This window comes from Macrobrachium rosenbergii, chromosome 7 (assembly GCF_040412425.1).
Source record: "Macrobrachium rosenbergii isolate ZJJX-2024 chromosome 7, ASM4041242v1, whole genome shotgun sequence".
In the NCBI taxonomy this organism is placed as follows: domain Eukaryota; kingdom Metazoa; phylum Arthropoda; class Malacostraca; order Decapoda; family Palaemonidae; genus Macrobrachium; species Macrobrachium rosenbergii.
In genome coordinates, this window is record NC_089747.1 from 25,654,762 (window position 1) to 25,672,321 (window position 17,560).

Genomic DNA, 17,560 nt, shown 5'->3' on the forward strand with positions numbered 1-17,560 from the left:
GCCGGCGTCCGAGCAGCTGGGCGCCAGGGCGTCGGCGTCCAAGAAGCTGGACGCCAGGATGTCAGGCGTGAAAGCTGGACGCCTGGGCGTCAAGTGTCGAGAGTTAGACACCAGGACGTCCAGGCGTCATTAAGCTGGACGCCAAGACATTAAGCTTCAAGAAAATGGACGCCAACACGCCAGGCGTCAAGAGACTGGATGCCAGGGCGCCAGGCGTCAAGATGATATTTTGAAGACGCCGCTGTCTTCCGTCTTCGTAAAATCGGAAGAAGAGAATGATAATATCTCGCATTCTCCTGTGAATCCTATTGTAGAGATTTCTGACGAAGACAATATAAAAGGCCATCAGCTTTTATCAGACTTGAAAAGGCTTATGAAGATATTTTCGGAAATTTTTCCCAGAGAAATTTATCCTGACTGCCTCGTTCCCCACCTTCAGAATTTACTCTTGTGAAGGCGTCTAAGAGGAGGCAGCATTTACGAAGAATGGATACTTTCGAAGGAGAAACAATGAAAGACAGCCTTTGTTTTTCCCAAACTCTCAAGGTCTAGTGTTTATATCAAACTGATGTTCGTCAGAATACCTGGATAAGGAAGGGACTTATTCAATAGTTCCAACGAACTCAACTGCACCTTTCTCAGGATAAAGGACTCGGAGACTCTACTGCATCTTTCTCAGTCGGAAGAAGAAAGGGCCCATCTTTGCTCTTTCCTGGCTAATGGGGTCATTCCAATCAAAATCAGAATTGATTTATACCCCTTTTTCCTCTCACCCCTTCTCTCAAGATTTGGTATAGAGGCCTTTTCATCTTTGGCCCAGAAAACCACGTAAGATTTAAGATCTAAAACAGCAAGAAAAAGTCCTACCTACGACTTTCATCGCTAAAAAGAGTAAGGCTGAGGCTCCTGTGTTTCAGGTATTTCAGCTCTTTTCATGGTCGGCCCTCTGATAGAGGTTCCTCTAGGGCGGGTAGATGAATGGCAACAAAGAAGAGGCTCTACAGGAAAGAAGAAGGACCTGCCTTTCTTCTCCTGCAGACTGCTTTTGGTAGGAGCCAGACTGTCCAGCCTGAGTAGGCCCCCTCTAGTAACAAGACAATTCGACCTTTCTGCCAAATGCAACAACAGAACCAAGGCAAAGGTTCTATAGCAACAAGTGTCTATGATGTTGCAAAAGGAGACCAGACAGAGAGTTCAAGATCCGAATTCCCAGGATTCTACATTCGGTTATTCCTGATCCCCAAATGCTTGGGGTTAGAGACCGGTGCTAGACGGGATTGCACTCAACTTTTTTGTGCAATAAACAAAGGTCCATATTGAAACGACAAAATCGGTTCTAGCAGCGGTCAGACAGCATGACTGGATGGCCTCACTGGACCTCCAGGATGCGTATTTTCACGTCCCCATGCACCTGATCTCCAAGAATTTTCTGAAGTTAATAACCACCGGGAAAGGTTTTATAGTTTTGGTCTCTTTGTTTCAGCCTAAACAGACAAGGTTGACGTCTGGCTCTGGGTGAGACCTCTCAAGAGCAAGTTACCCAATATTGAGGGACGTTATGATAACACTTCATAGACTCAGATTGTAGCCACAGGAGCAGCCGGAGCTCTTCCTTCCAGCCCCAAGGGTAGCTCTCCTACTAAGAACAAACATAGACAGTTCTGTTCAGTCAGGATACCGGGCTGCAAGAGCGTGGCGGACACTGTGCTGCCTTCAGCACATCCTCCTCTTCCTCCTTAGGATTGGTACTTCGAACTGCAACCCTCTCACGGTCCATTATTGACGATGAGAAGGAAATAATTGCCGTAGTTGAGGCTTCCCCAGCCTGTCCCCAACAGCAGGAAGCCCCGCATATAGCTTTACTATAAAATATGCAGCAGACTTTGTCTTCCCAGCTGCAAACGTGACAACCAGGCAAACAGAAGAAGGATAATAGGCGAACCAACTAAAGCTTCTAGACGTCCAGAAGTTTAAGGCGCTGAGCGTAGTGAATGAAACTCTAGACGCTGGATGCAGGATCTGTGGCATCAAGCATCTAGCGAGTGAAATACCATGATGACAAGGCGGACGTCAATGAACTTCAAGATATTGGAGTCAAGCGGGCGCAAGGCATTGGGCGGATGATTGCAATGTAGCAGGTTTTTCTTCACTTTCGAGATCAGAATTGTACCAAGACTGGCTCCTCAGGAGTTAGCCCAGGGCTCTGCCTGGAGATCACAGGCATCACGATTAACAAAGAAGGAATTAGGTCTACTGATAAACAGATAGAAATCTCAGCTGATCCCATCCCAAGAGGTTCTATGCCTTAGGATGAAGATTCAGAGTCAGGATTTTCGGGCTTTTCCGTTTATTGCAAAAGACAGGACAAGCCTCAAGAAAATTTCAGAACTTTATAAAGAGACAGTCATGCTTGGCAAAGGAATGGATGAGTCTGCTGGGAACCCTTTCCTCGCTGGAACAGTTTGTCTCCTTTGAGAGGTTAATTCTATGCCCCCGTTACAGTTTCATCTAAATCAGAACTGGGACAAGGAAATAGAACTGGAGACCAAGTGCATCCCCATTTCGGAACCAATAAGAACGTATTTGTAGTGGTGGAACGTCCCGTCAAGCTCCAGGAGGTCCCTTCTCTATATTAGAGGAACCCAGACCTAGTGTTGTTATCCGACACGCTCGGACTCAGTATGGGGAGCAACACTAGGAAATAAAAAGTCTCGGGCTCCTGGAACAGAGAGCAGGAGGAGTTAAACATCAATTAGAAGGAACTAACTGCAATCCTTCTAGCTCTCAGGGAGTTCGAACACAGTGGGGAACAAAGAGGTGCAGGTCAACACCGACAACACGGCAGCGTTGGCCTACATCAGCAAACAAAGGGCACTCACTCCAGGTCTCTATACGAGACAATAAGAGAATCTCTTCTTTGGGCAAAGGAGAAGAATGTCAAACTAGTAACCCATTTTATCCAAGGGGAGAAAAAAAATGTGAGGGCGGACATTCTGAGCAGGAAATCAAAGTCCTCTCAAAAGAATGAACAGGGCTGTGCAGTAGCATCAGGACTTTGGGGGCGTCCTTGCATAGATCTCTTCGCCACAGCGCAAACGAAGAGGTTGGACACTTACTGCTCTCAGTACCAGATCCGGGGCTATATACATAGACCCGTTGCGTTCCTGGTGGACTGGTCCAACTTGGACGTGTATGCATTTCCCTCTTTCAAGATAATACACAGGGTACTGAAAAAATTTGTGTCACATGAGAGGACCAAGATTGACCACTTGTGGCCCTTTACTGGCGACAAGAGATTGGTTCCCAGAAGTACTGGAATGGATGGTGGACATCCCGAGTAGCCTACCTCAGAGAGTAGATCTACTCAAACAACCCTCACTTGGAAAGATATCACCAAAACCCCCCAAGCGCTACTAGTAACTGCCTTCAGACTATCAAAAACTCACAAGAGCCAGAGGTTTTTTCAAAGAGGCAGTTGGTGCTATCAAAAATCAAGGAGTTATCCACCATTAAGGTATACCAATCCAAGTGGGAGGTATTTAGAGGATGGTGCAAGAGACAACCATGTGTCCTCTTCCAATATTTCTGTAACCCAAATTTGTATATTCCTTCTAGAACTCAATTTTTCATGGAACCTCTCTACCGTGGTCCTGAGGTTCCTCATAAAAACTTGGACCTATAAAACAATAAGGTTCTCCAGGACCTCAGATTCTTGCAGAGGGTATCTTTAATGGAACCTCACCCTGAAAACTCTTTTCTTGGTCAGTTTGGCCTTAAGAAGACCTCACCATGAAACTCTTTTTCTTGTTCAGCCACAAAAGAGTTAGTGAGATACATGCTCTCAGCAAGAATATAGATTTTATACAAGGCAAGGCAATCTGCTCACTGCAACTAGGCTTCCTTGCAAAAATGAATACTCATCACAACCCTGGCCCAGAACGTTCGAGATTCCAAACCTAACGGACATAACAGGGGAGGAGAGAGAGAAAGTCCTATTCTGGTGAAGGGCTCTAAGGCTCTACCTGGATAGGACAAAGGACTTTAGAAGGAATACAGAAGGGCTTTGGTGCTCAGTCAAAAAGCTCTCTGTATAGATGTCGAAGAATGCTCTGTTTTATTTTATCAGACAGTTGATAAAAGAAGCAAATATGGAATGTAGAGAGATAGACTACAAGATTCTGAAAGTAAAGACAATCTGCTCGAGGTCAGGGCAGTAGCAACCTCTGTAGCTCTTAAACAGAACAGGTCCCTGCAGAGTATCTTGGACACGACCTTCTGGAGAAGCAAGTTAGTATTTGCCTCTCACTATCTAAAACAAGTCAAAACATTATAAAGATTGCTATACGCTGGTGCCCAGTTTATAGCATCTAATTCAGTAATGGGAGAGGGAATACCCTACAATCCCATAAACCAATACCCTTTTTCTTACCTTGGAATTGAGAATTTTTTGGGTTGTTTGTGAAGACTGGACGCAGTCTTCCGCAATCATTGGGATGAAAGTTCCTTGGTAGAGCCTGGAACAAGGGTATTGAGAGGAGGTCTAGTCACATAGAGGTTATACACGTTGACAGCCCTAGAGATTTTCAGCCCCCTGGGTGGATCGCTGGATCTCTTAAGGAATGCAGACATAATGAGAGGAGTTTATTGAAGTCAGCTTCCTTAATCAATCCTATAAAATAATACCCTTTGTTCTTGCCTTGGGATGGTTGAAATTTGATGGTTGTTTGTGAAGATTGAACGAGTCTTCCACAATCATTGATTTTAGTCAGATGATCATTTTGTTCCTTGGTGACGCCCTGGAACAAGGGTATTATAGGTTGTCTGTCACATAGAGGTTGGTGCACGGTTGGCAGCTCCTAGAGGTCTTCAGCCCCTGGGTGGATCGCTGGACCTCTTAAGAATACAGACATAATGAGGCGGAGTTCATTGGACTCAGCTTCCTTAATCCAATTCCATAAAACAATACCCTTTGTTCTTACCTTGGAATGGTTGAAATTTTATGGTTGTTTGTGAAGATTGAATGCAGTCTTCCACAATCATTAATTTTAGTCAAATGATCATTTTGTTCCTTGGTAGCGCCCGGAACAAGGGTATTATAGGTTGTCTGTCACATAGAGGTTGGTACACGGTTGGCAGCTCCTAGAGGTCTTCAGCCCCTGAGTGGATCGCTGGACCTCTTAAGGAAAGCAGACAAAATGAGGGAGTTCATTGAAATCAGCTTCCTTAATCCAGGTAAGGACCTAAGTTGGTTTATTAACTTTAAGCAAATTCCAACGATGTTGGCTGTCTCTGACCCTCCACCAAAGGTGTCAATCAGCTATATATATAACTACCAGGTAAGTTAGATGTTTAAAATGATATTTTCATAATAAAATAAATTTTTGAACATACTTACCTGGTAGTTATATATAATTAAATTCCCACCCTCCTCCCCTCTAGAGACTAGGGGCATGGAAGATCTGAGGAATAGTTGGAATGGTTCCAGGTACCTGGGTAGAGGCGCACAGGTGGTTCACCTGACTACCGATCGGCGATTGCCGCGAGTTTTTGAAATTCTGCCGTGACGTCAGGGACTTAAGCTATATATATAACTACCAGGTAAGTATGTTCAAAAATTTATTTTATTATGAAAATATCATTTCTCTTATGAATTCTTGCTCTTTTTCCTTGTTGTTGTTGTTTGTGCCATTTGTTTAGTTCGGAAATGGAAAAAGCCCATGACATATAAGCCTTCCCCTGATACTAAATACAGCAAAAGATTATCATAATTCAAAGTGTAATTGTTAAGCAAATAAGGGAAATTAAAAGATCTGTTGTTGGAGGTGCATATAGAGATGTGTTTTTCTACGTCGTGCCCATTTTACCTCAAACAAGTAGCAGTAATGAAAGTTATGTAATTAGGAAAATCTCAAACTGAAAATCTTGGGCATTTTTTACATGAAAAGAGCTGATTCCCTTAGTTCTCATTAGACTGAAAAATGGCTAAGCCTAAAGACAAAAGGATCGCCAATATTTCTCTCTCTCTCTCTCTCTCTCTCTCTCTCTCTCTCTCTCTCTCTCTCTCTCTCTCTCTCTCTCTCTCTCTCTCTCTCTCTCTCTCTCTCTCTCCTACATTTGTTTTTTCTCATTAGTGTCCTTCCCACAGCATTTTTCTCTCATCCTCTCTCTGCAGGAGAGTACATCCCACAGTGCTGCCATGACTACCTGGCAGTTGGTCAATTTTTCAGTAATAGATGATTGAAAGAGTTTAGGGTTGGTGACAGGCTGCACCAGGAACAAGAGCCTGTACTGATACAGTCAACAGCACTGACCAGTTTGTTTTTGTTGAATTGCCTGTGTATTTCATTTCAGTATTGAAAGAATTATGGTTTTAAGTGTTAGGCTCCACACATTATTATTAATAACCTTTAAATCAGTTCACTGTCTTTTTGCAGGTTGTAATTGTGGTTAAAGATGGCCCAGGATTTTACACTACTAGAATTTTAGCACCCATGTTATCAGAATGTGTTACATTATTCCAAGAAGGTGTTGATCCTAAGAAGATGGATAAGCTTTCTAAGGCCTTTGGGTGGCCAGTTGGACATGCAACTTTGGCTGATGAAGTCGGTAAGTGGTCAGTTAGCACGGTTACTTTTTTTATCATCAAAATACAGTTACAGGTTGAAGCTCAGTAATTTGAAATTACTGATTCAACAGCTTCCTTGGTTTGGCACATTTTTATCTCCATTGGTTTATGGGTCTGCCATCAGCGCAGCACTGTTAGCAGTCCAGACTTGTCATTATCCATTTACACTGGAATTGAATGTTTTGGTGATACATTCCTGTTATTTTCACATACAGTGTCACTTTAGCTCAGGGGTCTGGGGCAAACTCTCTTAACTTTAGTATAGGGCAGTTTCATATAAAGTACGTAGTTAATAGCCTATCATAACCAGTATTTTAGAATTATCATTGAGGTGCAAGTATTAATTTATTTAATGCAAATTCAGAGATTGATCTGCAAAATTAATTGCTTTTGACAATATGTGTATATGTGTCTATACTTGTGTTTACAACATGGGTAAAGTACTATGTACAAAACCCAAACATTTTATATAAAGAAATAAACATTGTTTCTTTTTAAACGTAATCCCAAATGTTATAAAAGAGAGAGAGAGAGAGAGTACTTTGCCGTATCAAGTGATGTCAGTAAAAATAACGTATGAAAGAGAGGAAGGGAAGGTTGGGTCCATAGTAAGTCCGTATTGTTTCTTAATGCGTTGCACAGAAACGAAAGCATTGGTTGTGTGTGTGTATGTTTACTGTCCATCCTCACGGGCACAGCTAGGAAAGTGTCAGTCAACATGAGTGCATTTGTTTTTTTTTTTTTTTTTTTTTTTCTTCTACCCTCACAGGCAGAAAAGAAACCCTTGTTCCACTGTCCACTAACCCTATCATACTTACTGGATTTCTCCAGTATGTATAAAATATTCAACTTTTTATTTGATTTTGGTGTGTCTGTTAAGTAACAAAATCCAGTAAGTTGAGGTGCTACTGTATTCAGCTGTATTGTAGCCTTAGGCAATGTCACCCAAGCTTATTTCTACCTAAATAAAAAATTTTGTTTATAAATATACTCCAATTTATCACATGTATTACTTACCATATCCATCTGTGTTTATCAAATGCTTAATGTATAAAAAAAATAAATATCACAGGCAAACGGGAAACATGTATTTTGAATGTCAGCCAGCTCACTAGGTGCTTATATGTGCAACGGACCATTTCTCACTTTACTGTTTATGTCATGCTGTATTATTAAGATTATTCTGAGCAGTTGAAGGATCAAAGTATCGTTTGCGTACAGTCTTGGGGGGTGTAAAGTGGTAAATTTTTTCTCAGTGATATTTTTGTTGGTGAAATTAATGTTTGTTTCCCCAAGAATGGCAAGATTAGAGATGTTTGCTAAATTAACAAAATGATAATTAAATCAAATGATAATTGAATCAGTTATATATTCTGTTACCTTTTAATTCCCCTAATTATTTATTAGTACTGTAATTGATTTGGAATGTCGCAAGTAAATGATGACATTCTGTGATTAGTCTAAGAAAGTATTCTCCATTTTAAATATTCAAATACTGTAGTCCTCTAAAATGATTTTATCCTGATTCTTTATATTTCCTTTCTTGATTAATTTTTTCTTTATAATGATTTTACTATGAAATAACTGTTATTTTATACTGTGTCTAAAATGACACTTATTTATACATTAACTTAATATATAAATTTTTTCAGTAACTGCATTTGTTACATTATTACAAAAGGAAAATTCAGCATTCTTTTTTTTAATGCAGTCTGAATTCCTTACCATATTTTAATTACCTTTTCATAGTGTGCTAATATACAGGTTATACAGTACATGAATGTTCCACTATTAAAAGGTGAGCACACACACCCAAAGGGTGATAAATGAAACAATGACTCCACCTCATTTATCAAATAACTTAATTTGATAAAGAGCATTCCTGAAAGATCTACCTATCAAAAATCTGGCACCCTTGGGGCCAGGCCACTGCTGATCATAGAAAATTCCAGATTTGAGAAATCACCCCGAACAAAGCCCCTATGTAAACAGTCTTGCCAGCTCATTCCACATTATAGTGCTGTTATCAAAATTAGAACAAAGCTTTTGAATAATCGCTGTCATTCGTTATGCTAGTTCCTTAGCAAAATTCTGGTCTGATCCAAAAGTATCTCTCAAGAAATGCTTACACCTTCGCTACTTGGAGCTTAAATCTCATTTTAGGCGCACTGTCAAATTCTGATCTCCTCCACCCATCATCGTTACTTCAAACTTTCCTGGCTTTTGTTTTCAGCAAAAACCTAAAAATCTGCTGCTTTTGTTTCTTTAAACCTGCACATGTTTGCGTGTGTGAGTGAGAAAGAGAGAGAGAACTACAGTATTGGGCCGGATAGGTTGTTACATGGACAGCTCTCCATTTGCAAAAGTCAAATAATACAATTGTATTAAGAATAATGATAATTTTAGTAAAACGTTTTACATACTGTATGCAATATTTCATACATTATTGTTATGTTGTATTATAATTATGAACAGCAAACCCATGTCATTTGTATTCTGCTAATGTTTTTCTTAAAATCATCAGCTGATTGCATTTTACCAATGTCATCACAGCCATTAGTTGGCTAAATGAAACTCATTTCGGAGATTTGTTGTATATGTAAATTATCAAAGCAGAGTTTAAAAATCCAACTTACTTTATTTATACTGTAAATGCAATAAATTAAATGAAGTAAAGTTTTGATTTTGCCAGTATCGGATGTTGCTTTTGGCTCTAACAAAACATTTTATGGCCTGCACATTGTTCGTTTCTTCAGTCACAGTTACAATACAACCATAAATTTTGTGGCATACTGTACTTTCTTAACAGTTTCCTCTCCATTGAGTGAAAGATGAATAAAGATTTATTTTATTCTTACTTAAGGAAGTCATCGTTGAAAATCAGCAAATTTTTAACATTCAACAACTGTAACGCAACCCTTATAAATATGTGAGAGTTACGGTAAATGATGTCGGCAAGTGGCTGTTTCTTGATTCAGTTGTTTATGTCAGTACTTGCTGTTGTTTATGCCAGTGTCTTGCATGCAGTAGTAAATGGTTAATTATAAGAAGTTGTGATGAATTCTTAAACAAGTCACAATGTTAGTAACCTTGATTTAATGTTTGAAGATTTGCATTTACCCTAATGAACTTTGACTTCTAGGCCTATTTATTAGTTAAAAGCTAACTTGGGTGTAATATGCATTATCAGTGTTATCTACCAAAACCAAGACAGGCATTGAAAGCTTAGTATAGCGTAATCTACTGAAAATACATCTCACACTATTCATGATATATAAGATGAAATCATGTTTTTGGACGAAATTTTAATGATCACATGATACCGAAGATCGGAAGACATGAGTATATATGTAAATTACTGTTCTTTGTAAGCTGTAAATTTTTTAGTTTCACTGAATGTTTTCATTGGAACTAAACTGTGCTTGTACTGTATATATATGGAGCAAGCTTCAGTTCCAAAATTTGAAAAAATCCAAAAGCTGAAACGTGGCACCAACCTCGTAGTTGCTCAAGAACTAATGGCAGCTAATTAAAAAAATTCCTGGACCTTGGAATGCCGGATTTTCAAGGTCGTACTGTATATAGCAGTGTTGCTACTAAATATCTTTTAATAAGTATAGGATTATAGCACAATGAGGAGTATTTATTCTTTTAATGCTTGGTCACTTTGTATTTTTCTTCAAAAGTTTATATTGCTTTGAGTTTCCATTTTTTGAGTTAATTGCGGGCTGATATATATATATATATATATATATATATATATATATATATATATATATATATATATATATATATATATATATATATATATATATATATATATATACTAACATATATATATATCTATCTATATATCTATATATATCTATATATATATATATATATATATATATATATATATATATATACACATATATATATATATAATACTAATAAAACTTTTTCTTTTGGATTATTTTTTTTAGCTTTTCAGTATTTGTTCGTTATTTAATTGAATATGGTATCTGTAAAGTATGCCTTCAATAGATTTAATGGTATTTATGTCTACAGGGTTGGATGTTGCCATGCATGTTGGTGAGGACCTTGGCAAGGAATTTGGTGAAAGATTTGGAAGTGCTGATATCAGTATTCTCAAAGGTCTTGTTGATGCTGGATTTCTTGGTAAGTTGGTATCTTTGATTTTCAGGTTGTACAATCAAAGTTTTTGGGTCAGTTTCTTGTGCAAAGTATTTAAAGCGTAATTTAGCCCTCACGAGTATTAAAATTTGATCTAATGTTTTAAGATTTGTGAAAAGAAGTTTTAAGCCTTCATTTCTAGGCTTCCTCTGTTGGTTTCAGTTTTAACCCAAGATGTATGAGCTAGAAGGTCAGTTTTCTGTGTAAAAATTATTTATACAACATTTATCTGTATAATTTTGTCAAAGTTTGCCTCTTACTGAACCATTGGTGTGTTATGTGGATAAATGAAGAACAGAGTTGTGAAGAACAACTGCAGAATTGTTAACATTGCAGATAACTTGGGTTTTATCACCTGTTGGAACTTAGCGTAATCGTTCTTCGCATGTTCCGTCATTTTTTATTAATATTCAAACTAATTATTTGGGATAACTCTTACCTACTGTTAAAGATAGCTTATATCTCTGTGCTGATAAGCGAGTGGGCATTTACATAAAGGAAGAAGATAGCATGGCTGGCCCTTTGGCTTTTTGGCATTTACTGGAGCATTGCGGTTTGCTTTATCCTCATGTAGTATTTATGCACCCATTAAGTATTTGAAGAAACTCAAGCACGTTTCGTAAGTTTTCTCGAACTCTGGTGCACAAAGCTTCTTTTTAGTGTCAACTCTTGTCCTCCTGATTTTTAGAAGTCATGGAGAGCCACCTCTTATGATATAGGTGCTTTACCTGTCTCTGGTTGAAGATTCTGTTTTCTTTGCCTGTGTCATTCCTTGAAGAGACACTCTTGAGGCTGACAAAAGTGCTTTGGATACACTGAGACGGAGTTTTTCTCCACATCTCTTTATAGATTGTTGAAGTTTTATCTTTTCCTGAAGTTTCACTCAGTATGATCGCCTCTTTCTTGTACCAGCTTGAAGAGTTTATGGCGCCAGCTTAGCAAGTTTGTGGCACCAGCTAAGCGAGTTGGTGGTGCCAGGTTAGAGAGTTTGTGGCTCCAGCTTAGTGTGTGGCACCAGCTTAGAAAGTTTGTGGTGCCTGCTTAAAGTGTTATTGACACCAAAAGGATTGTAGCAGAGAAGAGTCTGAGAGTTTTTGACTTGCATGGTCAAGGCCATTTCTGATGCTGCAAGGGAGTATTCTCATGCTTATTTTAACTGGGCTTTGAGGAAGTGAGAACAGTTATGCTCCTATCTGTCCACAAAGGTTATTCCTGCACTGGAGATGGCAGCTGTTTTGGTTTCTCCTTTTGGTTGCTTTCTAAGCCCGACTCATTTTACATGCTTTTATTTAACTTGACTTCTGTGTCTGTCTGTCTGTTTGGGTCAAAACTTGTAACTCAGTTTTCGACCCGTTCCCTTCATCTGATGGACTTGAAATTTTGTATGGTTAAGTCAATCCCGGTGACAATACAACCTTACATGACCAGTAGGTCAGCAGTGACCTCTAATGACGCTACAGTGACCTCTCCCAGTATCTCAAGATTTGTTTGAAAATCTTCGGATTTTTCAAACCTTCTATGACTTGGTAGAATAAGTTAATAACTACGGATTTTTCAAACCGTAACGCCACAGGATAACACACTCATTTTTTTTTTTTTTTTTTTTTTTTTTTTTTTTTTTTTTTTTTTACAATAAAATTTGTCAAAACTAAAAGTATAAAATGAAAATAATAAAAAAAAAGTTTTTAAACAGGCTTTATTAAAATCCACTTTTTATATATATATATATATATATATATATATATATATATATATATATATATATATATATATATATATATATATATATATATATAAGAATAAAGGGGATACAGGTAGGCATCAAGTTACAATGGGTTAGGTTCTTGCATGCATGTCAGAAGTCGATTTTCATGTTGATCGGTTTGCAGTTCAGGCTACAGGTATATATAGGCTACCCCATAGCCTAACTCCTTTTACCTACAGCCTACCATGGCTATATCACCATGAGTATATTTTTATACAGTAACTCATTTTCTTTACAATAATGATCATATTTGTCTGTTACTTACAGTTCAGTAATTTGCCTTTATACATTGTTGTGTTCCCTTACCACGAATTTTACTTGTGAGTATTGCATCATTCATATTGTGCTGTACACTAGACTCTTAGCTTATTGTTTTTAACCCTTTCCTATCTGTTTAGTTATCACATCACTGAGGGTACATGAGCCCCAATGTGTCTGGGAGCGCTCGATAGTGCGAAAAAATAATTATTTCAAAAATTCAGCAAAAATAGAAATTTTATGCCAACAACGTTCATTTTGCTGTCCTTTTTTTCTAAATGGTTATATTTTATGGTGGAATAGTCAGAATAAGAGTCCCAGCCCTCTAAATACGAAAAAATGTGAGTTATTTAACGAAAAAAAAAAATTCTTTACTTATTTTTATATTTTCGTTCGTAACCCAAAAACTATGAAAGTCAGACGAATTAATTATTTTTTATGAGAAAGCCAACAAAATTCCCTAAATATTGCCATATAAAACAATGGAAAACGAATAAGTCCAGTTGGTGAAAAAATTGATAGAAAAGAGGGTGAAAAACAGAGCGCTCTGCCCGGCCTATGGTGAGAATTATCGCTAGAAAATTTTTTTTTTGAAGAGCCCTATCTCGGTTATTTTTCATAGAAATTACTTTGTAAATATACGAAAATGTAGAGGAAAAGTTGAAGAATAAAGTGAAAGTCAAGAAAAATGGCTTTGGTAATGGCAACAGTTTCATTTTGACGTTATAAATTGATCGAAACGAAAAAAAATGTTACCGTTGTCAACATTATCGTTCGTAGCTCAAAAGCTATAACAGTTAGGCGAATGAATTATTTTTTATGAAAAAGCAAACACAATTCTCTAAATATTGACATATAAAACAATGAAAAACAAATAAGTCCAGTTGGTGAAAAAATTGATAGAAAAGAGGGTAAGAAACAGTGCACTCTGCCCAGCGTATGGTGAGAATTATCGCTACAAAAAAATCTTTTTTGAAGAGCCCTATCTCGGTTATTTTTCATAGAAATTACTTTGTAAATATACGAAAATGTAGAGGAAAAGTTGAAGAATAAAGGGAGAGTTAAGAAAAGTGGCTTTGGTAATGGCAACAGTATCATTTTGACGTTATAAGTTGATCAACGAAAAAAAAAAGTTGCCGTTGTCAACATTATTGTTTGTAGCTCAAAAACTATAACAGTTAGGTGAATGAATTATTTTTTATGAGAAAGCCAAGAAAATTCTCTAATTATTGACATATAAAAGAATGAAAAACGAATAAGTCCAGTTGGTGAAAAATTGATAGAAAATAGGGTAAGAAACAGAGCGCGCTGCCCGGCATACGGTGAGAATTATCGCTAGACATTATTTTTGAAGAGCCCTAGCTCGGATATTTTTCATAGATATTACTTTGTAAATATACAAAAATGTAGAAGAAAGGTTGAGGAATAAAGTGAGAGTCTAGAAAAATGACTTTGGTAACGGCAACAGTTTCATTTTGACGTTATAAGCTGTTCAAAACGAAAAAAGATGTTACCGTTGTCAACATTATCGTTTGTAGCTCAAAAGCTATAACAGTTAGGCGAATGAATTATTTTTTATGAGAAAGCCAACAAAATTCTCTAAATATCGATATATATAATAATGAAAAATGAGATTCAGAGCCCTGCCTAAAATCCAGACATCTCTTATGTGATGCACTAACGTGTTTTCCGCTAGTTTTACCGTAAAAACTTTGCCTAAGCATGTTGGAAACTGTTCTCGATTGACGTGGCTGTATGTAAACAGCCACACGTGTTTTACCCAACCTCGTGCATGGTCTCTGACAGAAGTGTGGCCTGCCAGGCCTGCATGGGTGGGATCAGCTGATGTCATTGTGAGAATTTTACTCGCCATGGATTTTTGCATGCACAGTAGAGGAACTAAAAATTTATAGAAAATAGAGGGTACAAAACAGAGTGTTTCCAATAATGTAATCCTACATTTTATAAAAAAATGTAAGATACGGGAGAGAAGCGTGGGTAGGATCAGCTGATTTCATTGTTAGAAATTTACTATGCCAGGGATTTGCACATGCGCAGTATAGGAACTGCTTGCCTGGCGTATTGATGCCTGAGTTACGGTCCAAGGTATGCTTTAGCCTATGGAAACCACCAACTGTCCGAAAATAAAAAAAATTTACCCCTACCACACGTACGAAAAATGTCGGTAAATTTTACGTAAAATTACGTCAGTCAGAAAAGAAGGCGGGTAGGGGGGTATTGCGTAATATTGTGTCAATTGGACAGGAAAGTGTTAAGAAATATATTATTAATCTTCTGTTTTATTGTGAGCATTGATTTCCCATTTTGCCTTGTAATATAATGGAAACCTTGTGTACGTAACTTACCTTTTGTGTATATAACGTACCCCGTGTTTACATCTAGTGTCCATGTGGCATTTTGTCTTTTAAAAGACATACTGTTTAGCTTTTTTTTTTCTTAACTGGGTATCGAACTTAAATATTTACAGTACACATGAGAATATTTTACCATTCAGTATTATATATCACATTTTGCTAATTAATTTTCCAGTTCATCTCAACGTTCTGTAACTTGCCTTATGTTTAAATCTACTTGCCTTATGTTTACATCTACATTTTATAGACTTACTCGGTTGGTATCAGTTTTAACCCAAGATGTATGAACTAGGAGATCAGCAAATGCCAAAAACCAAAGGAGATTCCTCTTATTCAGTCTTCATCTGCCAAAGGAGGAGTTGAGGCAACAGCAACCGACTACACGTGGTGCTTGAGTTACGATAATTCGCTTTTACGATGGGGTTGGCAATTAATATCGATACGACAATATTTTGAAAATACATATTTTTAAATTTCGCTGGCTAATGGCGCCCATGAACAGCGCATAATCAGGCAGCGTATGGTGTTCACGATATGTTGGCCCGAGAGGCTGGAATAGGTACATTAATTCAATGAGCAACGACCTTACTTGCTCGTTGCATCGGAAGTTAAAATAGGTCAGTGTTCAAATTTTTAATTTTTATGCTTGTAAATACAGGTAGTGCACGAGTTACGATAATTCAAGGTTACGATGGAGTTAGCAATTAATACCGGTACAACAATATTTAGAATATATTTTTAAATTTTGCGCAGGCACAGGCAACATTGTACAATCAGGCAGCAAGAGAGACCAACTTACAATAGACCAACTTCTTTTCCTCCATCTCTTTATTCCATCTTCTAGTTAAAAAGTAAGAGAATGATAAAAGAATTGTTAGTAACCTTATACTCTTGGAAAAATGCGTACAGCCATAAACAACCGAACGAGAAACTTGTCGCATATGTTGGGGTGACCTGGAATGGTTCACCAACATAAATTCAGGGAAACCTTTTACTGACTAAAATAAGGTTGACAACCTGTTATAACTTCTCAATGCACTTTCTTGAACTGAAAGGGGAGTGGAAGGCAGAGCTAAAGTGGAAATCTCAGTACTGTACTAGCAAAAGCATAGCAGAGGAAAAAGCCATAGACTGAGTAAGGATAACAGCAGACAAAGGACCTGGAAATGGGGAAGAAATGTCAGGTTTATGACCTGATCTAAGTGTTTGCCTTTGTAATATATCTGGTTCCCCTCTCATCCTTTATCTTAACTAACCTAAGTATAAAGTCCTTCGAAAATCCGTACATTTTACATCACTCCCAGGGAAAAAAAACGTAGTAAAGCAGAAAGGATCAGATCACTGGGATGGAGTGGTCCTTGAACCAAAGAATAGTAAATAGCCTTCTAGATTTGTGGCAGGGCTCTGTGGTCAATCTTTTCTTGACAGCCGTCAATACAAAGTTTCCACTGTACTGTTCCCCGATCCCAGACTAGAGGATGGCAGTGCAGGACTCAGTCCACATCAATGGGACAACATAGACATGGACAACTTCCCTCCATTCAGTCAACTGAGAAGGGTACTAAACAGGCTCTACCAGTTTCAAGGTCTACGGATGTCCCTGGTAGCTCCCATGGCCACAGGTCAAGTGGTATGCCAGCCTGTTCTACGTGCTGGTGGATGTCCCAAGAGAGTTCTTCCAACCACCCAACCTTCTAATGCAAGAGTACAATGGAAGGTGCCATCAGAACATAGTTGCCCTCTGGCTTCACAGTTGGAGATTATCCATCTACTTTTCCGAAAGAAAGGGATTTTCTAAGGACTCTGCAGCAGCCATTACTGATACCCTCAAACTCTCTTCGATCGGGGTCTACCAGGGGAAGTGGAGAGAGTACTGTTGTTGGTGTCATCAGAGGGGCCTCGATCCCCCTCAAGGCATCTGTGAAGGACATTGTAGACCTGTTTTTCTAAAGGCATGATAACTTGATAGTTGTCACCATCCTAAAGGGGTTCTGTAAGAACTGCCTCTGAGAGAGATGAGGGGCCTTGCCACCATACAGAGGCCACCCTAAGAACCCCTCCGGCAGGCCTCAAACAGGAACCTTACCTCAAGATTATGTTCCTCCTGGCCCTCTCCTCTGCCTAGAGTGTCGGGGAGCTGCATGGCCTCTCGTATGTGGTCACCCACACCAAAGGTTGATCATCCATCCCCTTGCAGTTCATGGCTAAGACCCAAGACTCCTCAGTCCCAGACCTTAGATTCATAGGTGTCTCCATCCCCTCCCTGAAACACATCTTTGGAGAGAAAGAGAATATTTTGCTTTATCCAATGAGAGCCCTAAAGCAGTACCTGAGGAGTGCAGCACCACTGAGACCTGGGTG

General features: G+C 38.4%; 1 protein-coding gene across 1 annotated transcript in view; it reads left to right on the forward strand.

Moving 5' to 3' along the window:
• LOC136840237 (trifunctional enzyme subunit alpha, mitochondrial-like) overlaps positions 1-17,560 on the forward strand; it is a 73,825-nt gene that overhangs the window by 37,926 nt on the left and 18,339 nt on the right. The window contains 2 exon segments of the mRNA XM_067106840.1: positions 6,435-6,606; positions 10,676-10,786. Coding sequence (XP_066962941.1) covers positions 6,435-6,606; positions 10,676-10,786 — 283 coding nt within the window.